Here is a 24901-nt window from a genome sequence, read left to right as displayed (position 1 = left end):
AGTATTATTATGGTTGTGAATATGCTCGGGTTGTTTTCCTTTTTTTTTTGTTGAGGGGAGAGGTGAAGTGTGGGGCAGGGGAACGAGATTGAGTATAGATTATCTTCAGAATCTTGGGAGGCCTAGACCCGGTGAGCAAGAATTACCCATCTCTCTTAGTGGACTAAAACTAGGTGGGATATGTTTAAATTAGCTGGTAGAAGTATTGGAGAGCAGTTGGATTATGTGGAATTCATTGCCGCAGATGGCTGTGGAGGCCAAGTCAATGGATATTTTGACAGTGAGATAGATAGATAGATTCTTGATTAGTACGGGCATCAGAGGTTATGGGGAGAAGGCAGGAGAATGGGGTTGAGAGGGAAAGATAGATCAACCATGCTTGAATGGAAGAGTAGACTTGATGGGCTGAATGGCCTAATTCTGCTCCAATAACTTAAACAAATAATTTCAAAAATGCATTATTCCTAATGAGTTGTAGGGATCTGGAACTCTCTGCCTAAAATGGTGATGAAAGTAGAATACTTCATCACATTTTAAAAGTACCTGTCTGATCACTTAAAAGAGTCATAACCTGCAGGGCAGTGAACTGAGCCGAGAAGTCGGGTTAACCCAATGTCCATTTTTGGTGAGTTTTGGCCACAAGGCCCAATGGCTATCTCTTTTGCTGTAAATGTCTATGTTATGAATGGTGGAATACTGACAAACTTGCACCATGTGCCAAAAAGTTAATGAGTTTATGATCTGTTTGTTTTCTGGCACAAATCTAATCTATTCCAGTCTAGTAAATTCTTGCAGATATTATATTTAAGCGTACACTGCAGACATGGCATTTTCTCAGAAACCATTGCTACATAGGCCCCGGAGCAATCAGTCATTACATTGTTGGGGTGAATGGGTTTTGATGCTGCCATAGGTAGGACAGTAGAACATTATGAAGAAAAGCTTCCTCTGATTAATTAATTGGGCTATTACGGAAACGTCAAATTACTGCAATGGGAAATGACCTAGAATTAAATCAAAACTGAAAATGAATGAAACACAAAAATACACTGAATAGGAACTGGGTAACACTGCAGTCTGTTGCACCCTATTCAAATGTTGTGATGGGTTAAGACATCGTGGTGTGTGCTTGATCAGACTGATTCCTGGGATGTCAGGACTGTCTTATGAAGAAAGACTGGATAGACTTGGTTTATACTCTCTAGAATTTAGGAGATTGAGAGGGGATCTTATAGAAACTTACAAAATTCTTAAGGGGTTGGACAGGCTAGATGCAGGAAGATTGTTCCCGATGTTAGGGAAGTCCAGGACAAGGGGTCACAGCTTAAGGATAAGGGGGAAATCCTTTAAAACCGAGATGAGAAGAACTTTTTTCACACAGAGAGTGGTGAATCTCTGGAACTCTCTGCCGCAGAGGGTAGTTGAGACCAGTTCATTGGCTATATTTAAGAGGGAGTTAGATGTGGTCCTTGTGGCTAAGGGGATCAGGGGGTATGGAGAGAAGGCAGGTATGGGATACTGAGTTGGATGAACAGCCATGATCATATTGAATGGCGGTGCAGGCTCGAAGGGCCGAATGGCCTACTGCTGCACCTAATTTCTATGTTTTTCTATGTTTCTATGATCGACTGATGCAACTTAAACAAGGAAGAGGAATCTTGCAAACAACTATTATAGTTAGTTGAGAAGTTAGTAAACGGAGGTAGATTCTATGTGATTGTTTAGTTACTGTTCTGACATTCAATTAGGCCAAAGCTTGCAATAATTGTCTCATCTAGCAATTGTGACCATAGATTATCGGGTAGAACAGTCGGGGTATTCCCTAGTTTTCCGATGTAGCGCTGTACTGTGTTCTTGCAGAAAAGGGGGGTATTCATAAGCTAGTGAGAGCTCTCACCGTTTTTTTTTGGGGGGGGGGGTGCAAAAGGCTTGGGAAGTGGAGAAAGAGGACTTTTATGATCAATATATGAAGGGAGTTGGTGCTCGAAAATGGAACATCATCAAATGGGATCCAGAGGGGCAACTTTGTAACCCAGGAAGTATAGAGTTATTGGGAGAACCTGCCAGAGGAAGTGATTGAGGCAGGTCCAATAAAAACATTTAAAATATATTTGGACTGGGTAGCTGGATTATGGGTCAAACACAGGCAAATAAGTGTGTGTTTGGTCGGCAGAGGTGTTGGGCTGAAGGCCCTGTTTCTGTGCTGTATGACTGTATGGGGAGGAGTCCATATGGCATTGCAGGTCATGACTCTTTAAGGTTCAAGAGAATCCAGTCGAGAATGGATAATTGTCATATGTACCAACGACGGAGCAATACAATTCTCCCTGGCTGCGTCTTACCAGACCAATAAGCGTAACAGCACGCAGATTTACAGTTTAGTTTATTGTCATGTGTACCGAGGTACAGTGAAAAACTTCTTGTTGCGTGCTAACCAGCCAGCAGAAAGACGATACATTATTACAATTGAGCCATTTACAGCGTACAGATACATGAAGGTAGACAAAACTACATCGGTGAGACCAAGTGTAGGCTTGGGGATCGTTTCGCCGAACGCCTCCGCTCAGTCCGCATTAACCAACCTTTTCTCCCTGTGGCTCAGCACTTCAACTCCCCCTCCCATTCCGAATCCGACCTTTCTGTCCTGGGCCTCCTCCATTGCCATCTATGGAGCGAAGGAAATGGGCAACGTTTCGGGCCGAAACCCTCCTTCAGACCCAAAACGTTGCCTATTTCCTTTGCTCCATAGATGCTGCTGCACCCGATGAGTCTCTCCAGCACTTTTGTCTACCTTCGATTTTCCAGCATCTGCAGTTCCTTCTTAAACACTTTAAATCTCTGTTTTTGAAGAGGGGACGACTACAGCACGTGGTGAAAATCTCGGTGCTGTACACAGAATGAAGTGGGAGACATTTTTAATTGTGATACGTTAGAGGTCAGCCGGTTAGGGGTTCTTCAGTAAATTGAGTTGTGTGTGTTAGAAGATAGTCTTACTATTCTCTTATAATGGGAACTCATGAAACCAATAAGTTAATATCTGGAAATTGAAGCCTTACAGTGTTAATTGTCAGCTATTGAAATCTGTAATTTTGAGCTCTGTAAAATACTGCTTGCTATCTCTCAGTTACAATAGTAGGAATGCTTAATCTGTTTTTTTCCCTTTCCTCATTGTCCATTAAGCTTTGGCCTCGAGTATATGTTGCTAACTGTTTAAGTAATGATATCATGTTAAGTGTTATAGTTATTGGTTCTATAGAGTGAGTGGTGTACAGTTCACTCTCATTTTCTCCCTTTCTCTCCTGAGGTTGTTATCGTACAATTCCCCCAGCATCTTGCCCGTGTGGCTATTTGTGGCACGGGAACCCATATTCGAAGGATATTTGAGCACAGCTGGTTTAATTCCTGTTCTCGTCTGAAGTACATTTTGCACACTTCCACCAGGAACCATTTGATAACGATCAGGAGTTTACATCTCCTCTTTCCTCCTGCAGCCTGCACATTGGGCGCAGCGGTAGAGTTGCTGCCTTACAGCACCAGAGACCCGAGTTCGATCCAGACTACGGGTACGACTATGCATTTCGTTGTCTCTGTACTGTACACTGACAATGACAATAAATTGAATAATTTCATTTTTTTTTTTGTTTGTACGGAGTTTGTACGTTCTCCCCGTTGCCTGTGTGGGTTTTTCCCCGGATCTCCGTTTTCCTCCCACACTCCAAAAGACGTACAGGTTTGTAGGCTAGGTACACAAAAAAAAACTGTAGAAACTCAGCGGGTGCAGCAGCATCTATGGAGCGAAGGAAATAGGCAACGTTTCGGCCCGAAACGTTGCCTATTTCCTTCGCTCTTCTGACTATCCTTTCAGATGTTTATCGGTTATGAGAATACAGATACTTGGCTAACGCAAACACGCCAGTTTGTGCTGTAGGATGTTATCACACTTAAGTGAAACTGTAAAACCTTAAAGTTTGCATGTGGGCCAATGATTATAATTATAAACCAGGCATGAGTATTTGTGAACTTTATAACCATTTGTCTTATGTTGCACGTTCTGAATGCAGGAGATGTTATCAGACTGCAAAACAAAGTTTTTATGATTTCTTGAGGACAGTGTATTATGCAATTGATGATGCTCCCTTGCTGATTTCTACCTTCTGGGAATAAACGTATGATTTGACCTCTGGAGAAATGATACTGCAGTTCCCAGCACAGGAGAAACTTATGAGCTAGCATTGACATCAAGCATCTAGCTTTTATTAAAAAAAAGGTTCTCAGTCAACTAAAATAGCTTAACTTGTATTGTTCAAGAAGGAACTGCAGATGCTGGAGAATCGAAGGTAGACAAAAGTGCTGGAGAAACTCAGCGGGTGCGGCAGCATCTATGGAGCGAAGGAAATGGGCAACGTTTCGGGCCAAACCCGAAAGTGGGACGACAGATGGCGCAATGGGCTAGGTGTTCATTTCTTTTATGAAAAGTTTGCCACCAAGGCTTTGTTCTTTCGTGTGCGTGTGTGGTCTCTCGCCCACTCTCACTCTCGTTTAGATGGAATCAAAAATCACTGTATTTTGGATCTTCCCATTATTATCGTATGTGATGCAGAAGACCTTTGGCAAGCTGGAGACATCAACGTAACCAGTACTGTACGCTAAAGATTAAACGCATCCTATGCCCAATGTGTTTATCCCATCAAGGTTTATATATGCCAGTTGCATTTGTGGCAATTACTGGATTCAGCATTTATTTTGGGAATCACTGGTATGGTGGTAGGTTAGTGGTGACCACGGAAATTTATTTGGAGGTGGACAAAATTGCTGGAGAAACCCAGCGGGTGCAACAGCATCTATGGAGCGAAGGAAATAGGCAACGTTTCGGTCCGAAACGTTGCCTATTTCCTTCGCTCCATAGATGCTGCCGCACCTGCTGAGTTTCTCCAGCAATTTTGTCTACCTTCGATTTTCCAGCATCTGCAGTTCCTTCTTGAACACTTGAGATTTATTTGGATCATTCTTTAGGGGGAAAAAAAAAAACGCACATTTTTTTCACCCAAACACACGGGGAGAGAGAGCGAGAGAGAGTAATGCCCCTGTCCCACTTAGGAAACCTGAACGGAAACCTCTGGAGACTTTGCGCCCCACCCAAGGTTCCCATGCGGTTCCTGGAGGTTGCAGGTGGTTGCCGGAGGTTGCAAGTAGTGGAAGCAGATGGGGAGACTGACAAAAACCTCTGGGAACCGCACGGAAACCTTGGGTGGGGCGCAAAGTCTCCAGAGGTTTCCGTTCAGGTTTCCTAAGTGGGACAGGGGCATAAAAGAGTGCATGTACAAAAATGTCTGATAGTGAACTCCAACTATACAATGTTAGTTTAATGCAAAAAGTAGATGGCTTGCACTAACCATAGTTCAATGGAATCCAATTTGTAGGGGCAGTATGTTTGGGAGCCAACATCTATGTACCTATTCCTTGGGCAAATGTAGCTGGTGTACGTTGAAGTATCTTGTCTGGAATACCAGATTAATAACTATTTCTTCATCATTAATGCAGCCCATTCTTTTAAATATTTGATGGGGTGAAGTACATTATGTATTGCTAGCAGTGTACAATGAACCAGTTACCAGGTGGACTAAATTCTTAGCTTTTAAACTGTTATACATTCTGTTCAATTTCAAAGAAAAGTGGACTGAGACTTTGACCTAGTTTTTTTATAAAATGCTTTTCTTCAAACTGAACATTAGCTTCCTTTCCTTGATCTGATGTCAACGTATGTCTTGCAGGCAGTTGGTTGATTTGAACTTCACCGCAGTAATTCATGAATTTCTGCTCCACATTCACCACACGGCAATTGTTACTGAAGGTGTCTGTGTGTCTGTGTCTGTGTCTGTGTCTGTGTCTGTGTCTGTGTGTGCCATTTAAAAAAGAAAGGTTTATTCTCTCCAATGTAACAGACTCGGGGCATATGTAGCACAAATGACTTGATCCAAGCGCTGTGTTTGATGATCTTAATCAGGGTCTCATTCAATTTGAAAATTTAAGGAATGGAAAGCAAATGAAATTGTACGTCATGTGGTCCAACTTGTGCATTGTGTCAGTTACGTTGCACCTGTATCTTTTAATTTTGTGGGCATAGTTTTTTGGGCAGGAAATTCTGCACTCACTGAATACCTGGAGATCACAGATATTATTATAATTTTTAAACTTTTGAAATAAGGCTTCTTCCTCGTGTCCGGCCATCTTCTATATCACGTCTTTCCGGTCGGTCAATGATGGTTGACGGTCGGTGGTTGCAGAGTTGGCCACTTCAGTCAGTCACTGTGGTACAGTTTCTGTCATCAACATTGCCCGGGATGCATCCCGAAATAAGGCTGAAAGGATAGGTTTGTGGATTTTCTATGTTATGCCGACCTAGTCTGGTAATTATGATTGCCTTTTTCATCTGCCTTATTGCTAGAAGGTTTATAGGTGAAACCTTAGCCTCACAAAACAGCTCCATCCCTTGCTATGAAATTCAATGCTGGAGCTGGCAAAAATGAATGTGAAATGATCCGCATGAAGTTATTCAATGCTTATAGCCTGGTGCTGAATTATTCAGTGTTCTGTATATGGTGTGGATAAAATAATCAACAATTAGCCGTGACTTGGGTCTCGCAACAATGTGATCTCGCATCAGTTTGGTGACTACAATCAAAAGTATCGATTCGTTACGTTGTGAGAAGATGTACAAAGGCTTCTAAACTTTAATCAAAGCTCCTGTCATGTGCAGCCCATTTTCAACTGTTACAGCGTGATTATTTAGGTGTCTTTACAAATAATTGCTGTCTCAAACTAACTAGGGCTGGAGACGGAAGATACAAAGGAATGGGAAGACTATTAATAATGAAAGTAATAATGCAGGACTTAATAATGGGCACCCAATGGTGGGAAAATGACTTTGTGTTTAAAAACTACAAATTCTAGAATAAAAGTTAGAAACATAGAAACATAGAAATTAGGTGCAGGAGTAGGCCATTCGGCCCTTCGAGCCTGCACCGCCATTCAATATGATCATGGCTGATCATCCAACTCAGTATCCCGTACCTGCCTTCTCTCCATACCCCCTGATCCCCTTAGCCACAAGGGCCACATCTAACTCCCTCTTAAATATAGCCAATGAACTGGCCTCAACTACCCTCTGTGGCAGAGAGTTCCAGAGATTCACCACTCTCTGTGTGAAAAAAGTTCTTCTCATCTCGGTTTTAAAGGATTTCCCCCTTATCCTTAAGCTGTGACCCCTTGTCCTGGACTTCCCCAACATCGGGAACAATCTTCCTGCATCTAGCCTGTCCAACCCCTTAAGAATTTTGTAAGTTTCTATAAGATCCCCTCTCACTCTTCTAAATATTAAACAGAAGTTTCCAGAAAGTAAAGGGTAATGAATATCAAGGGATTTGTTGAATACATTGATGTTATTGCTTGGCACGTTCTTGCTTGTGTGTCAGATGATGTCGCTCGCTGTTAGCTTCTGTCGTCGTCCAACGTTGACAGAATTGACGCAGAGTGCATCGCGTCGTCGCTTCCAGGGATCGCCACGTGGAGGCTTCTGTCATGATCCCCATTGGCGGTGAAAATAAACGGAAATCAAAGCATTGTGCTAATATGCGCACGTAAGCCTTGATTCATGCTTCTCTGACCAAATGAAAACGTCAGCAACTTAAGGGCCTGTCCCACTTACGCGACATGTGACGCCTGTTTGGTCGCGAGTAGTCGCCCAAAGAGTCGTACATTTTTTGATCGCCACTGGATTTTCAACATTTTGAACATTTTCGGCGACCAGCTGCGACTATGACGGGTGCCGGCAAGTCGCCGAAAAAAACGCGTGAAAACAAGTGGGACAGGCCCTTGACGTTTTATGATCTTTCAAGACACCAGCCATAGTCTTGCTTCGGTTAAAGTAACATTTTAGAAAACTCACTTCATCTGCGTACGTACAAATAGACTTGGTTTATTTTCACACAGAGAGTGGTGAATCTCTGGAATTCTCTGCCAAAGAGGGTAGTTGAGGCCAGTTCATTGGCTATATTTAAGAGGGAGTTAGATGTGGCCCTTGTGGCTAAGGGGATCAGGGGGTATGGAGAGAAGGCAGGTACGGGATACTTTTGATGAGCAGCCATGATCATATTGAATGGCGGTTCGAAGGGCCGAATGGCCTCTACTCCTGCACCTATTGTCTGTTTTTGTACTACTAGTTCAGGGCTGACCATGATTCCCACTTGATCTACTAATTGATTAATGTTTCTTTTTGATTTTTTTTTTCTCTTTTTGTTGCAAACTGTGTTTGACAAGGTGGATGACAACTTGATACTTCTGATTTCGCCACTGTAAAGGCAAAACTGTGTCTTGCTTTGACTCTGTGCTCACAAGCCCTCTCATCTTGGCTTGCATTTCCTTACACGAAACAGATCAATGAAGGTTTTATCCCAGCATGGTTCATAAACCTGAATTGCAGTTATAATAACAACTATGTATCTCTTACTTCCAAAGCAGTTGTTTATACCGTCAGTGCTCGGAACAGGTTGCACTGTGTACCTTGGTGAAAGTATAAGGATAATAGCAATGTGTAGGAAGGAACTGCAGATGCTGGTTTACACCAAAGATAGACACAAGTGTTTAAGAAGGAACTGTGCAGATGCTGGAACATCGAAGGTACACAAAAATGCTGGAGAAACTCAGCGGGGGTGCAACAGCCCCCCCCCCCCCCCCCCCCCCCCCCCGGACTTTCTCCCTCGGATGGTCACGTCACACAGACACATCTGCACTTTAGACTGTTTGAACTGTTTTGACTATTTTACTGTTCTTTTCACAATCCATGTTCTCGGGGTATCTAAATCTAAATTTTATTAGCTATTTATGTTATGACATCGGATGGAAGCTGCATACCAAATCTCGTTGCACTTATATGCATTGACAATAAAATATGTTATTATTATTATTATTATCATCTATGGAGCAAAGGAAATAGGCAACGTTTCGGGCCGAAACCGAAGGGTTTCGGCCCGAAACGTTGCCTATTTCCCTCGCTCCATAGATGCTGCTGCACCCGCTGAGTTTCTCCAGCATTTTTGTCCACTGACGATAGACACAAAACGTTCTGGGTCGTCACTTCCCGAAACGTCACCCATTCCTTCTCCCCGGAGATGCTGCCTGTCCCGCTGAGTTGCTCCAGCATTTTGGTGCCTATTTTAGCATTGGCAGTTGTCTCGATTTTGAAGGCAACGTTATTGTTCCAAGTGTGCGCCTGTGTGTTTCAATGGTGTTTTGGGTGGATACAAGACAGATTGCATTTAGCTCAAAAGACCGGGAATGCCTGAAAGAATATGACGTCATCTTTCTGTGCTCTGAAAGTCTTAAGTGAAAGCTTTGACAGCCAGCAGGTTGCCAAATGTTAATTCCATTTTTTTCCCCTTACTGAACAGCTGTCGTCATCTTCATGGTTTCCATAGCAGCCCTTTTCCCTCTCGGCACCACAATATCCGAGGAAATGTTAACGGATTTATTCATGAGACTAGCTTTACATATATTCTGTTTAAACTTATTGTAAATCATGATTTTATTCATTTGCAATATGCCTTCAAGATGTGTTATTTAGAGATGCCTTTTTTTTTTAACTGTTCGGATCATTTAATGAAGCACTTTGAATTATTCACGGAGACTGTAATTGAATCTATTTTTCACATGCTCAGGATTTCATTTAGTTCTTTCAAGGTGGAGCTCGTTTGCCATGCATTGGGTTGGGATGGTTCAGCTGCAGTGTTAAAAGCTTTGATGGTGCCATGGGATGGCAGTGCAGGTTATAATTTCCGTAGGTGGGGAGAGGAGCAAAGCGTTTGCACGCTGCAGTTGTCTCTGACACCCCCCCTCCTCTCCTGGCAGCCCACTGCTTCCTGCCCTCACCCCTCCACTCAAGCTAACGACTGCGCCCCACTTTATGCCAACACTTCTCTTCCTCTACCAGCCGTCCCATCCCTGCCGGCCAGTCCCAGCTTTCTGTGGACATCCACCCCCTCTCTCTGCTCAACTCAATCCCCCCCCCGGCAGCAGACCCCCCCACCGAACCTTCCCTCTCTTCCACATCACTCCCTTCACACCCCTTATCTCTTGCTCTCTCCCCTTGCCCTGTCATGTTCCTGCCAGCTCCCATCCACAATGTTTGTGTATATACATGTAAACCAGAACTGTATGCGCGTGCCTGTATATCGCATTGTTTATTCCATTATATATCGGAAGCGTCACTAAAGGACTGTTTGTGCTTGACGACAATAATTATGCGCCGTAACTGTTTAATTAATTTAAATATTTATTCTGACCTTTTTTCTCATCAAAATTGCCCTGTACTGAATATACTTATTGCCTATTAATACTAAATTTTAGCTTCATAAATGATTGCAACCACTGATTTGCAAGGTGCTATCGGCTGTCCTCCTTTGGAACGTACTGATTGTGTTTTCGCTGCAAGGAACTGCAGATGCTGATATCTTGAGCAAAGCGCACAAAGTGCTGGAGGAACGCAGCGGGTCGGGCAGCATCCGTGGTGGGAGGGGGGGAAATGGACAGGTGATGTTTCGGCATGGGGGCCCTTCTTCAGACTGATTGTAATAGCGGAGAGCAAGCTGGAAAAGAGGGGAGGGGGAGGGGGGGGGGGAAAACGAGGTATTACTTGAAGTTTGACAATTCGATGTTCACATTGAGATGCAAGCTACGTAAGCAGCGTCTATATAAGGTGCTGTTTCTCCAGTTTGAATGTGGCCTCGCTCTGCCAATGGAAAAGGTCAAGGACAGAAAGGTGTTTAGCTGTTAACATTTCCTTAATGTCAATCGGAATATAAGTAGACTTCACCATTTACAGCAGGCACGCTGGGTTCAGTATTAGTATTTCATACACAATTGCCATAAGAAGTGAGGAAGAAACAGACAAATAGCCGATTGGATTCCAATTCGATCGCCCCAGTTATTAATAATAACATAAATATAGTTAAGGGGATTAACCGATGGTCAGCCAACGTTCAGAGAAAAAGCTGGACAGACAGCATCTCTGGGTGATGTTTCGGGTCGAGACCTTTCTTGAGAATCCTGTTGCAGCTTTATAAAGGTGTGGTTGGCCCGCATGTGGAATGTTCAGTGCAGTTCCAGTCGCACCATTACAGGTCTCGAACCAAAACGCCACCTATTCCTTTTCTCCAAACAAACTGGCTGACCCGCTGAGTTATTGCAGCGTTTTGTCGATCCTCTGTCCAGTTCTAGGTTCTGTAATATGTTGAACTGCATGAAACAACTGTTGTGCTTAACATGATATATGCAGCTATGGTAATGAAAATAATGCTATTTGCCCAATAAATGAGAGAACATCAGTGGAGATTGTAATTGGGGGGGGGGGTACTTCTAAAAAATGTTAGAGTTTAATTCATGAATGAGTTGCTTATGTTTTATGTTTCTGGTAATAACCCAATATTAAATTACTAGGCATTGTCATATTTAATGCACAACTGGATTATAACACACACGAGGCATTCCTATATTTCACACAGAGAGTGGCGAATCTCTGGAACTCTCTGCCACAGAAGGTAGTTGAGGCCAGTTCATTGGCTATATTTAAGAGGGAGTTAGATGTGGCCCGTGTGGCTAAAGGGATCAGGGGGTATGGAGAGAAGGCAGGTACAGGATACTGAGTTGGATGATCAGCCATGATCATATTGAATGGCGAATGGTGCAGGCTCGAAGGGCCAAATGGCCTACTCCTGCACCTATTTTATATGTTTCTATGTTAATCAAGCATTAAATATGATGGGTCTTCATCAATACCATTTGCCTTCATTCTTTGGGTTTGGGCTTAAGTAAAGCATTTTTGTCATCAGGAACCTGACTTAAGTCTTTCTAAATCGATAGAAATCGCTAAACCTTTTTACAGCTTAAGGATAATGATCTCTTCCACTGTGTGAAGCAAGTCTTCTTGAACCCTGTGGCTTTGCAAAATCCAAACCTCCAATTATCCGTTGAGACAGAAGGATGGAAGCCAGAAATATTTGAAAAATATGATATAAATGAACGCCTTAAGGCTGTAGTGTGGGGTAGGCCAGGGTAGTGTTTTTATTTGCAACCAAGCTCCCCCTGGTTCTTTCAACTTCCCTTCATTTCACAGATCTCTACTGATTTCTGCTTTAGAAACTCAGCAGCTTAATTTGACAGTGCACCATCATGAACCTAGACTGGAAGTTGCTTTTGTTCTCTGCTTCCTTTGAGTCCATGTTAATCTACCAATATGCCTGCTGATAGAGAGAGTGTGTTTTAAGAATCATGGTCTTCCCAGTCGCCCATCACAGTCACTTTGTCTTCCTAAGAAAATGTACTGTCCAAAACCAAACTTCCCGGAAGAAGTGTATGTTAACTGCTAGCTTTTCCTTTATCTCCACAGGAAGCACAGGAGAAACAACGGCATGCTTTGACCATAGACATACTGTACTCGATCCAGAAAACACCACAAGTATCAGCAACATGAGATACGCATTTGCCAACACTGAGCAGGTCCAGTTCCATTGAGACACCACTTCTTTGACCACAAAACAAAAAGTTTGCTTTTTACGTGATACGGGTTTAGCACAATATTACAACAGGCTGCAGCTCCTGGTAAGTGCTTTATGCAAAGTTTTCTGAATTAACTTGATTCGCCTGGACGTTATGTATTGTGTCAGAATGTTTATGTGAGCAGAGATCCAGAATGGGTCATGACTTTTTAAAATATTTTTATTAGAAGCATATACATATCATAACCAAAACACGATTTGCTTACCAGTTACATATAAACGCAGCTTCTATTTTTTTAATAGATTTTTTTGAAAGATAAAGCTATAGAGAGAAAAGAAATAAGGGAAGAGAAAAAGGAAACTATAAGCTAATAGAGAGGGGAGGGAGAAAACAAAAAACAAAGAAGATTACCAATAACACAATTTTGGAGGTAAGTCCGTAGATTATAGAGTGTAAATGTCCATCCAGTCCTGGATTCAAGTTTCAGTCCAGCTTCCATGTTGAACCAGATTACCCTTTTAGAAAACCAATAAATGGAGACCATATTCTAGCAAATAGTTCTGATTTGTCAATTAAGACGAGTCTAATTTTTTCCAAGTGTAAGGTCTCCGACATTTCCGTGATCCACATTTTAATTGTGGGGGTTGTTGGATTTTTCCAAAATTTTAATATTAAAGGGTCATGACAGTTTTTAAGGTGTTTCAAAATGTCAGCATTTAAAAAATTCTTGTTTTACGTGGGGAATTACTATTTCTTTGAGAATATTGGTCATTCTTTTACTTCTCTAAGTGAGCGCTACACTTGTGTGGGGGGCAGCAGGGAAAGCTCTCTGGTTGAATGGACAGAACAAAGGCAGACCACATTTCCTGAACTTCGATCCATTAATGCCTATTGTAGCTAGATGTTTATAACTTGGGTTCTTTGTTTGGAGATGTCGGCAGCACACACTCCACGGTTGTCCTGAAAACAGCTGGGGATGATGGAAAAAAAGAAGGAAGGGTCTTGTGCCTGAAGAGCTTGATATTTCTAACCAATGTCGGCCAACAAAATGAATATGTTAAATACCATGCACAGAGTATCAGGATATAAACAACAGATTTGTGAGTGAACTGCATCTGGAGCCCACTTTACCACGTGCAGTAGTTGAGGCAGGTTCCGTAACAACATTTAAAAGACAGATACATCGACTGGGATGATTCGGTGGGATCTGGGTCAGGTGCTGGTACATGGGACTAGCCTGGAGGTCGTCTTGGTCAACATGGACAAAGGACCTGTTTCTATCTATGGCTCTATGACTCTAACTCTGGCTTATGTTAGTCACTGAAGGACACAGTCGAAAAAGTCACCAGGTTGCTCTCCAGCATCAAGGGTTATGAGGAAAGATGGGATCAAAAGATGGGCTTTTTAGTGTTGAGTGATGCCTTCTGAGAAGTGAGCTTGCATGTAAAGTTATGAATCATTTGGAGCCTGTTCCAAACACAAAATATTAATTTGCAAAAGTAAAACGCAAGGCCACAGGTTCAAATTGTAAAAAGCAAATTTTTTGCACTGACTAAATGACCGATCAGGAACAAACTCTCGGAGATGTGGACCTTGCGAAGCCTCGATTGAATTTAAGGGTGATTTTGTGGAAGTGAGGTAGGCTGATGGTGGGGAGAAGAACAGGGAGAAATATTTACACTGGGACTAAGGTGGGTCGTCCAATTTTACAATTGCCATGTAATCCCGTGCTACCTGCTCCATGGTCGGATAGTCGGCGACTAAACCGTCTTCCCCCATCTGGTTTGCCAGGTGAGGAGGGGGCTGTGGATCCCCAGCAGGACCCAAAACAAGACCCTTCAAAGGGCGGATGAGCCTCTAGCGAGCCAACAGCCATCCATGCTTCAGTAGAAGTTGCGATCACTGTCATACATAGCATTGTAAGGAATGATGATAAAGCACACACACACACACCAAAATCCTACACTTCAAGAGGCGGAAGTCCGCAGGAACTGGAGGACAGAGATGTGTGGTGCGTCCGTCACCGTTCCCGTTGGAAACCAGCACCACTGCATCGCTAATGTTTTGAATGAATGAATGAATGAATATCGTACAATCTAGCATCAAGCTGGTCACAGGCATATTGATGTTGCAGACGCAAAATACTGGAGTAACTCAGCGGGACAGGCAGCATCTCTGCAGAGATTCAGATTCAGATTCAATTTTAATTGTCATTGTCAGTGTACAGTACCGAGAGACGGAATGGGTGACGTTTCGGGTCGAGACCCTTCAGATGTTGCATGTTGGGGAAGGACTGCACGTGGCTGAGATGGGCTGCAAGTACCGATCGTTTCTGTGAATCGCCAGTGATGTCAATCTGTTTTGAATGCTAATGTGTTATGATGAAGTGCGCACACGCTTTCATGACTTAAGACTTCCCAAAGTGCCTCACAGCCGATGCAGTTCATCTTTAAGTGGTGACGTTGTAATGTATGAAAGTGGCAGCTAAATTGCACACAGCATGTTCTTAACATCAATGTGACAACAACTAGATAATGTGGTTTAGAAATGAGTACTGTGTAATCAATATAGTCGAGGACACCAGGGATAACTCAATAATCTTATTCAAAACGAATGTTAGCATTTTTTGCATAGACCGGAGCAGGCAACCTTGGTTTAACATCTCAAGGTGACACCTCCAGCAGTGCAGAGGTCACCCAATACTGCACTAACGTGAGAATTTCGATTCCATTCACAAGCCTCTGCGAAGGGATTTATATGCACGACCACCTAACTCGGACGAGAATGGTTCCATTTGGCCAAGGATGATGTATTGTCCAGCTCAATAAAAATAAAAATGTTATAGTAATGATTGAAGGGAAATCTATGATTAGTAATCATGAAATGTCTGTTATCTAAATGTTGACGGTGTGTATAGGGGAATATGATACCTTGGAAAACAACATGTATTGTTTGAATGGCACAAGAATCGATCAATCAGTATAATTTTTTTAATTTACATTTTTCCAAGAAGCCTCTGTCTCTTTCTTCTGTCGTATGTCTTTTAGACCTTGAGGCGAGCCGGGCCAACGTGCCATCGTCCAGGTCAATCAGACCTCGTTCACCATTCGGTGGCCGGTGTTTGGGGGCAACTGGTGACGATGTGCTCCATTGTCTGTGTTGGGTCCCCACACACTCGCTGCCCACGAGGCCCCACCTATTCATCGCTACTCCATAGCGTCTGATGCCCGTCCTCAAGCTGTTGAGGGTTGTCCACTGCTTTCGGGGCAGGTCCTGGCCAGGGACGTCCATGGGGTCATTGATGTACTGGTGTAGCCTCCGTCTCTGAAGAAGGGTTTTAAATTAAAAAAAATAATAATAATCTTATTTATATAGCACATTTTTAGTCAACTTGCATTGACCCCAAAGTGCTTCACATAATTACATTACATTTACACACAGGCAAAGGTGGGTGAAGTGTCTTGCCCCAAGGACACAACGACAATATGCACTCCAAGCAGGATTCGAACCGGCTACCTTCCGGTCGCCAGCCGAACACTTAGCCCATTGCGCCATCTGTCGTCCCACTTTCGGTTTTGGCCCGAAACGTTGCCTATTTCCTTCGCTCCATAGATGCTGCCTCACCCGCTGAGTTTCTCCAGCATTTGTGTCTACCTTCCTTTTTCCAGCATCTGCAGCTCCTCGTTAAACGACTCTCTGTCTCTGTTGCAGGTTTCTGCTGTGTAGCACACCCTTAATTATTTTCGCATTCTGAAGATGTCCAATAGTAATAATACTCAAGAAACTCTGGAAATTATGAAGGAATCGGAAAAGAAATTGGTGGAGGAATCTTTAATTAAAAATAAACCTGCGTGTCGAACGTCCAGTAAAGAGGAGTTGGAAAAAGATGGCGAAGACCCAAACTCACAGCAAGAGTTCCAGGTGAGAGCCTCGCAGCTGTGGTATCTGTGCCTGTTTATAATCACAAGTTCCTTTGACACTCATTCACCCCCCCGTGGTTTTCATAACCAGCTTACATTGTGTCTTTGACAGTGGTTGTAAAATGAGAGTTGATGTAATATCAAGTCATTATTGGTATGCTTGTGAATCTGAGAATCCTAGACAAATTCAGTGTGGCCCTTCAGTCCATCTCATCCACTGTTATCCACTTGAGGGGTAACTATTTCACGCAGAGGGTGGTGGGTGCATGGAACAAGCTGCCAGAGGAGGTAGTTGATGCTGGGACTATCCCAATGTTTATGAAACAGTTAGACAGGTACATGGATAGGACAAGTTTGGAGGGATATGGACCAACTTGCCCACGCCGGCCAACATGTCCCATCTACAGAACTAGTGTAGATGGGACATTTTGGCTGGTGTGGGCAAGTTGGGCCGAAGGGCCTGTTTCTATACTATGACTCTATGTTTATCTTTGGTAATCCTATTTGTCTGCATTCGGCCCATATACCTCCACGCATTTCCTATCCGAGAACCTGTCAAGATGCATTTCAAACATTGTAATTGTATCTGCCTCCATGACCTCCTATGGCAGCTCATCCCACATCACCCTCTGTGTGCATAAAGTTACCTCCTGGGTCTTTTTCAAATTTCTAACCCTAACCTTAACCCTTGCCCTGGGAAATAGAGATAAGAGAGAAGAAGGTTCTGTCAATCTGTCCTATCTGAGCCCCTCGTAATTTTCGAAACATCTATAAGGTCACCCCTCGGACTTCTACACTCCATTGAGAATAAACCCAGCCTATGCAATCTCTCCTATAAATAGTCCTCCATTTCAGACAGCATCCTGGGGTATCTTTTCTACATTCTCTCTTGCTCCCACCTTTCATGTAACGTGTGAAGAGAAGTGTACATAATGGTCTAACCAATGTTACATATAGCTGCAATGTGGCATCCTAATGTCCCTGTCCCACTTGGGAAACCCGAACAGAAACCTCTGGAGACTTTGCGCCCCATCCAAGGTTTCCATGCAGTTCCCGGAGGTTTTTGTCAGTCTCCCTACCTGCTTCCACTACCTGCAACCGCCTGCAACCTCCGGGAACCTTGGGTGGGGCTCAAAATCTCCAGAGGTTTCCGTTCAGGTTTCCTAAGTGGGACAGGGGCATAATAGCTTGTATACTCTGTGCCTAGGCCTGTGAAAGCAGGCATACCAAATGCCTTTTCCACTATCCTGGCCACTTGTGATGCCACTTTCGGGGAGCTATAGGCATGCACCATAGAAACATAGAAACATAGAAATTAGGTGCAGCAGTAGGCCATTCGGCCCTTCGAGCCTGCACCGCCATTTAATATGATCATGGCTGATCATCCAACTCAGTATCCCGTACCTGCCTTCTCTCCATACCCTCTGATCCCCTTGGCCACAAGGGCCACATCTAACTCCCTCTTAAATATAGCCAATGAACTGGCCTCAACTACCCTCTGTGGCAGAGAGTTCCAGAGATTCACCACGCACTGTGTGAAAAAAGTTCTCCTCGTCTCGGTTTTAAAGGATTTCCCCCTTATCCTTAAGCTGTGTCCCCTTGTCCTGGACTTCCCCAACATCGGGAACAATCTTCCTGCATCTAGCCTGTCCAACCCCTTAAGAATTTTGTAAGTTTCTATAAGATCCCCTCTCAATCTCCTAAATTCTAGAGAGTATAAACCAAGTCTATCCAGTCTTTCTTCATAAGACAGTCCTGACATCCCAGGAATCAGTCTGGTGAACCTTCTCTGCACTCCCTCTATGGCAATAATGTCCTTCCTCAGATTTGGAGACCAAAACTGCACGCAATACTCCAGGTGTGGTCTCACCAAGACCCTATACAACTGCAGTAGAACCTCCCTGCTCCTATACTCAAATCCTCTTGCTATGAAAGCCAAAATGCCATTCGCTTTCTTTACTGCCTGCTGCACCTGCATGCCTACCTTCAATGACTGGTGTACCATGACACCCAGGTCTCGCTGCATCTCCCCCTTTCCCAATCGGCCACCGTTTAGATAATAATCTGCTTTCCCGTTTTTGCCACCAAAATGGATAACCTCACATTTATCCACATTAAACTGCATCTGCCAAATATTTGCCCACTCACCCAGCCTATCCAAGTCACCTTGCAGTCTCCTAGCATCCTCCTCACACCTAACACTGCCCCCCCAGCTTAGTGTCATCCGCAAACTTGGAGATATTGCCTTCAATTCCCTCATCCAGATCATTAATATATATTGTAAATAGCTGGGGTCCCAGTACTGAGCCTTGCGGTACCCCACTAGTCACTGCCTGCCATTGTGAAAAGGACCCGTTTACTCCTACTCTTTGCTTCCTGTTTGCCAGCCAGTTCTCTATCCACATCAATACTGAACCCCCAATGCCATGTGCTTTAATGTTGATGTATAGAGACCACACGGTCTCTATACATCAACACTCCTAGATGCTCCGTATGGCACATCTTGTTCGACCTAACTCTTTTTTTTAATAGCTTTTAAGAAGGAACTGCAGATGCTGGAAAATCGAAGGTAGACAAAAATGCTGGAGAAACTCAGCGGGTGCAGCAGCATCTATGGAGCGAAGGAAATAGGCAACGTTTCGTCCCGAAACGTTGCCTATTTCCTTCGCTCCATAGATGCTGCTGCACCCGCTGAGTTTCTCCAGCATTTTTGTCTACCTTCATTTTATAGTTTTTCCAAGTTCAACCCTGCTCCCTCTTTCACAATCTGCAAGGTACCCACCAACAATTAACACCATTTTTGGATTGGGCACTAAAATTATATTTGCTAGCTGCAAGACTATTTCATGAAAGATGTTTGGACTTCCTTAAACGCACGAATGGCTTTGATTCCAAACACGCTTTCAGGTTTGTACAAAATTGTTACTTTTACTCCAGTGTTTCAAGAGTGGTCGGAGTCGAACATATCTAGCTTCAGGTTCCTGGGAGTCAACATCTCCGATGACCTCTCTTGCACCCACAATACCTCTACTCTGATCAAGAAGGCTCATCAGCGTCTCTTCTTCCTGAGGAGACTGAAGAAGGTCCATCTGTCTCCTCAGATCCTGGTGAACTTCTACCGCTGCACCATCGAGAGCATCCTTACCAACTGCATCACAGTATGGTATGGCAACTGCTCTGTCTCCGACCGGAAGGCATTGCAGAGGGTGGTGAAAATTGCCCAACGCATCACCGGTTCCTCGCTCCCCTCCATTGAGTCTGTCCAAAGCAAGCGCTGTCTGCGGAGGGCGCTCAGCATCGCCAAGGACTGCTCTCACCCCAACCATGGACTGTTTACCCTCCGACCATCCGGGAGGCGCTACAGGTCTCTCCGTTGCCGAACCAGCAGGTCGAGGAACAGCTTCTTTCCGGTGGCTGTCACTCTACTCAACAACGTACCTCGGTGACTGCCAATCACCACCCCCCCCGGACACTTATTATTATTTATTCAAATCGTTTGCTATGTCGCTCTTCAAGGGAGATGCTAAATGCATTTCGTTGTCTCTGTACTGTACACTGACAATGACAATTAAAATTGAATCTGAATCTGATATCACATTACTGCAGGTAAGGGTTAAATGTCATTGTAGTAATAATAATAATAATAATAATAATAATAATATATTTTATTGTCATTGCACATAAGTGCAACGAGATTTGGGTATGTAGCTTCCATCCGACATCATAACTTAAGTAACTACAAAAATTTAGGTTTAGATTTAGATACCCCGAGAACATGGTTTGCACACAGAACATTACAACAGTAAAATAGTCAAAACAGACTAAAGTGCAGATGTGTCTGTGCGACGTGACCATCCGAGAGAGAGACAGTCCGTGGGGGTGGGGGGGGTGGTGGTGGGAGGGGGGGGGGGGGGGGGGGCACTCAGCAGGGCTGGTTCAGAGCAGCCATAGCTCTGGGAAAGAAGCTGTTCCTGAGTCTGGAGGTGAAGTGAAGTAAGAGTTATTCTGCACCTCTCCAGTGTTTTTTTTCAGTGTTTGTTGCTGAGACTTGATATCAAAAGTGCAAGCCTGTTGCTATGTACCATAGAGGGAGTGCAGAGAAGGTTCACCAGACTGAGCTGGGATGTCAGGACTGTCTTATGAAGAAAGACTGGATAGACTTGGTTTATACTCTCTAGAATTTAGGAGATTGAGAGGGGATCTTATAGAAACTTACAAAATTCTTAAGGGGTTGGACAGGCTAGATGCAGGAAGATTGCTCCCGATGTTGGGGAAGTCCAGGACAAGGGGTCACAGCTTAAGGATAAGGGGGAAATCCTTCAAAACCGAGATGAGAAGAACTTTTTTCACACAGAGAGTGGTGAATCTCTGGAACTCTCTGCCGCAGAGGGTAGTCGAAGCCAGTTCATTGGCTATATTTAAGAGGGAGTTAGATGTGGCCCTTGTGGCTAAGGGGATCAGAGGGTATGGAGAGAAGGCAGGTACGAGATACTGAGTTGGATGATCAGCCATGATCATATTGAATGGCGGTGCAGGCTCGAAGGGCCGAATGGCCTACTCCTGCACCTAATTTCTATGTTTCTATGTATTCCAGAGCGCTATTTCAATCTCCGGTATGTTTGCACTTTTTTTTAATCATGTTCTTTTGAAGCTCGATTTGGAAGTTGAAGAGTAAAACAGGTGGGAACGCATTTCTGCAGATGCTGGTTTACACCGAAGATAGATACAAGATGCTGGAGCACCTCAGTGGGCAGGCAGCATCTCTGGAGAAAAGGAATAGGTGACGTTTCAGCTCGAGACCCTTCTTCAGACCGAGTGTCAGGAAAATAATTTCTACTGCGCTGCTCTGGTTTTTAGACAAGTTTAGCACAAGAAATTAATTAATTTCAAGTGAAAGTTCTGACCATTTGCAAATCTTTTGAGCTGGTTTTAAAAAGCATTGTGATGGAAACTGGCTGGGTTCATAAAACTGGCGGCACCCCCAGGTTGAATTAATCCGCACTGGCAGTTTCTGCAAATTGTGCCCCTTTGCAGCCCTTTGAAGACTTTTTTAAATTTGCTGGAGGCTTGCGGGCATCTTTCAGAAGCTCTTCAATATTAAATATTTAAATTAAAAACTGATATAACTTGCAAATGGTGCTATGTAGATTTTTTAAGTTTCTTTCAATTATTTATGGTCGGATACTGGAATGGGTACTTTGATTAAATGTTTATTTTTAATGATAAGCCTATTGTATTGAGCTGCAGCAGGTTACACCTATCACAATGTTGAACTAGGCGATGGAACTACAGATTGCGGTGATCCTGTTTGATTTCTATAAGTAAGTTTGAGTGGAAGCTTGAAACATCATTTCACTTTGGGAAACCAAGAGCAATATTGAGTATAGAAGATGCAAGGTCATATTACAGTTGATGAGGCCATGTTTAGAGTGTTGTGTTCAGTTCTGGTCACCATGTTATTGGAAAGATGTATTCCTTGGAGCGTAGGAGGATGAGGGGTGATCTTATAGAGGTGTATAAAATCATGTGCGGTGTGAATAGAGTAAATGTAGTCTTTTGCGCATAAATAGAGTAAATGTAGTCTTTTGCGCAGTGTAGGGGAATCAAGAACCAGATGATATAGGGTTGTGAGGGGAGAGAATTTAATAAGTACCTGAGGGGTAAATCTTTTGCAAAAAGGGTAGGTGAATGAAGCAAGCTGCTGCAGGAGGTAGTAGTGGCAGGTACTATCGCAACATTTAGATGGGTATATGGATATAGGTTTAGAGGGATATGGGACAAAATGCAGGCAGGTGAGACTAGTGTAGATGGACATGTTAGTCGGCGTGGGCAAGTTGGGCCGAATGGCCTATTTCCACGCTGTATCACTCTGACTCTATTGGGTAGAAACGATAAACTACAGGTGCTGGTTAATACATAAAAGCATACACAGTGCTGGAGTAACTCAGCGGGTCAGGCAGCATCTGTGTGGAGAACATGGATAGGTGACGTTTCACAGAGTGCTGGAGTAACTCAGCGGGCCAGGCAGCATCTGTGGAGAACATGGATAGGTGACGTTTCACAGAGTGCTGGCGTAACTCAGCGGGCCAGGCAGCATCTGTGGAGAACATGGATAGGTGACGTTTCACAGCGTGCTGGAGTAACTCAGCGGGTCAGGCAGCATCTGTGGAGAACATGGATAGGTGACGTTTCACAAAGTGCTGGAGTAACTCAGCGGGTCAGGCAGCATCTGTGGAGAACATGGATAGGTGACGTTTCACAGCGTGCTGGAGTAACTCAGCAGGTGACATTTCGGGTCAGGACACTTCTTCAGACTGAAGACATCACCTATCCATGTTCTCCACAGATGCTGCCCGACCCGCTGAGTTACTCCAGCACTCTGTGAAACGTCACCCGCTGAGTTACTCCAGCACTCTGTGAAACGTCACCTATCCATGTTCTCCACAGATGCTGCCTGACCCGCTGAGTTACTCCAGCATAATAGACCCTTTTAGAGCCGAGTCCATTTGCACTCCCATCCCTGGAAATACACCGAGTGCAAAGTGGGGTATTACTGTGTCGGGGATACTTAGTCACTTGTTTTTTAATGCATCACAACATCCTGGCTAAAGGTTTTGTACACATTTTGTGTCTTGAGCTGACATTGAAACACATGTTTATAATTGCTGGAGTTGGACCTTCGCAATGGCCCTGTAGCACAAAATAACTACATTCCCCTTTGGAGAACAGAGAACCATTGCCCCTGGTTCAGGCATGTGCTTCATGTAGTCTTGGACCTCTGCTCATGTGCAGAAACCACTGAAGCCTGATGCCAGGTGTGCTGTCGATAGCCACACAATGCTGGAGTAACTCAGCGGGACAGGTAGCATCTCTGGAGAGAAGGAATGGGTGACGTTTCTGATCGAGACCCTTCTTCAGACCGGAAATGTCACCCATTCCTTCTCTCCAGAGATGCTGCCTGATCCGCTGAGTTACGCCCGCATTTTAGGTCGATGTTCGGTGTAAACCAGCATCTACACGTCAGATATGTTGTACCTGACTGCTGAGTTTTTATTGGCCTTAGTGATGGAAAAGTGCCCTCCTGAAGTGAGGATCTGTATTCAGTGCCTGAATGGGATCCCTGGGTGTCCTTGTACATCAGTCACTGAAAGTAAACATGAAGGTACAGCAGCCAGTGAAGAAAGCTAATGGCATGTTGGCCTTCATAACGAGAGGATTTGAGTAAAGGAGCGAAGAGGTCCTTCTGCAGTTGTACAGGGCCCCGGTGAGACCACATCTGGAGTATTGTGTACAGTTTTGGTCTCCTAATTTGAGGGAGAACATTCTTGCTATTGAGGAAGTGCAGCGTAGGTTCACTAGGTTAATTCCCGGGATGGCGGGACTGTTATATGATGAAAAAATTGAATGACTGGGCTTGTATTCACTGGAATTTAGAAGGATGAGAGGGAATCTTATTGAAACATACAAAATTATTAAAGGATTGGACAAGCTAGATGCATGAAACATGTTCCCGATGTTGGGGGAGTCCAGAACCAGGGGTCACAGTTTAAGAATAAGGGGGAGGCCATTTAGAACTGAGATGAGGAAAAACATTTTCACCCAGAGAGTTGTGAATTTGTGGAATTTTCTGCTTCCAAAGGCAATGGAGGCCGATTCACTGGATGCATTCAAAAGAGTTAGATCGAGCTCTTAGGGCTAGCGGAATCAAGGGATATGGGGAGAAGGCAGGAACGGGGTACTTATTGTGGATGTTCTCAGCATGCTAACATTGAATGGTGGTGCTGGCTCAAAGGGCCGAATGGCCTACTCCTGCACCTATTTTCTCTGTTTCTATGACCCTGTAGATAGAGCAAGTAGCTTACTTGTTTTCACGTTTTAAGCATTTATTAGTACTTTAATGTGATTTTTAATTAACACATTTCTAAATCGTTTTTTAACTAGACAAATAGATTTCGATTTCTTTGAAATGTCGCTGCCTTTGAAAGACATTCAAGTTCCTTAAAAAGCCTTTGGCAGCTGATAAAGGCTGCCTCAGAATATGATGCCCAGGACGGCTTCATCTCACTCAATTCCCAATGGATGCTGAGTCAGATTGTCCATCCCTCTACATCCAGAAATAGAATGCAAGTGGACAGGGTCTCTGGCAGCTGGTTACGTCCAGGACATTATGAACCATGACATTGTTAAGGGGTTGGACACGCTAGAGGCAGGAAACATGTTCCCAATGTTGGGGGAGTCCAGAATCCACACACAGTTTAAGAATAAGGAATAAGCCATTTAGAACGGAGACGAGGAAACACTTTTTCTCACAGAGAGTGGCGAGTCTGTGGAATTCTCTGCCTCAGAGGGCGGTGGAGGCAGGTTCTCTGGATACTTTCAAGAGAGAGCTAGATAGGGCTCTTAAAAATAGCGGAGTCAGGGGATATGGGGAG

The 24901-nt window shown here is 43.9% G+C and overlaps 1 protein-coding gene across 6 annotated transcripts in view; it reads left to right on the top strand.

The window, feature by feature from the left end:
* LOC129714629 (R3H domain-containing protein 2) overlaps positions 1 to 24901 on the top strand; it is a 169723-nt gene that overhangs the window by 47433 nt on the left and 97389 nt on the right. For all 6 annotated transcript variants that reach the window (XM_055664327.1, XM_055664325.1, XM_055664328.1 and 3 more), the window contains exons 2-3: positions 12440 to 12651; positions 16261 to 16470. In XM_055664327.1, the coding sequence (XP_055520302.1) occupies positions 16306 to 16470 (165 nt within the window). In that variant the 5' untranslated portion in view covers positions 12440 to 12651; positions 16261 to 16305. The remainder of the gene's footprint in view (positions 1 to 12439; positions 12652 to 16260; positions 16471 to 24901) is intronic.

This window comes from Leucoraja erinacea, chromosome 40 (assembly GCF_028641065.1).
Source record: "Leucoraja erinacea ecotype New England chromosome 40, Leri_hhj_1, whole genome shotgun sequence".
Taxonomy (NCBI): domain Eukaryota; kingdom Metazoa; phylum Chordata; class Chondrichthyes; order Rajiformes; family Rajidae; genus Leucoraja; species Leucoraja erinaceus.
The sequence above is the reverse complement of the archived record's forward strand: the minus strand, read 5'-3'. Positions and strand labels throughout refer to the sequence as shown.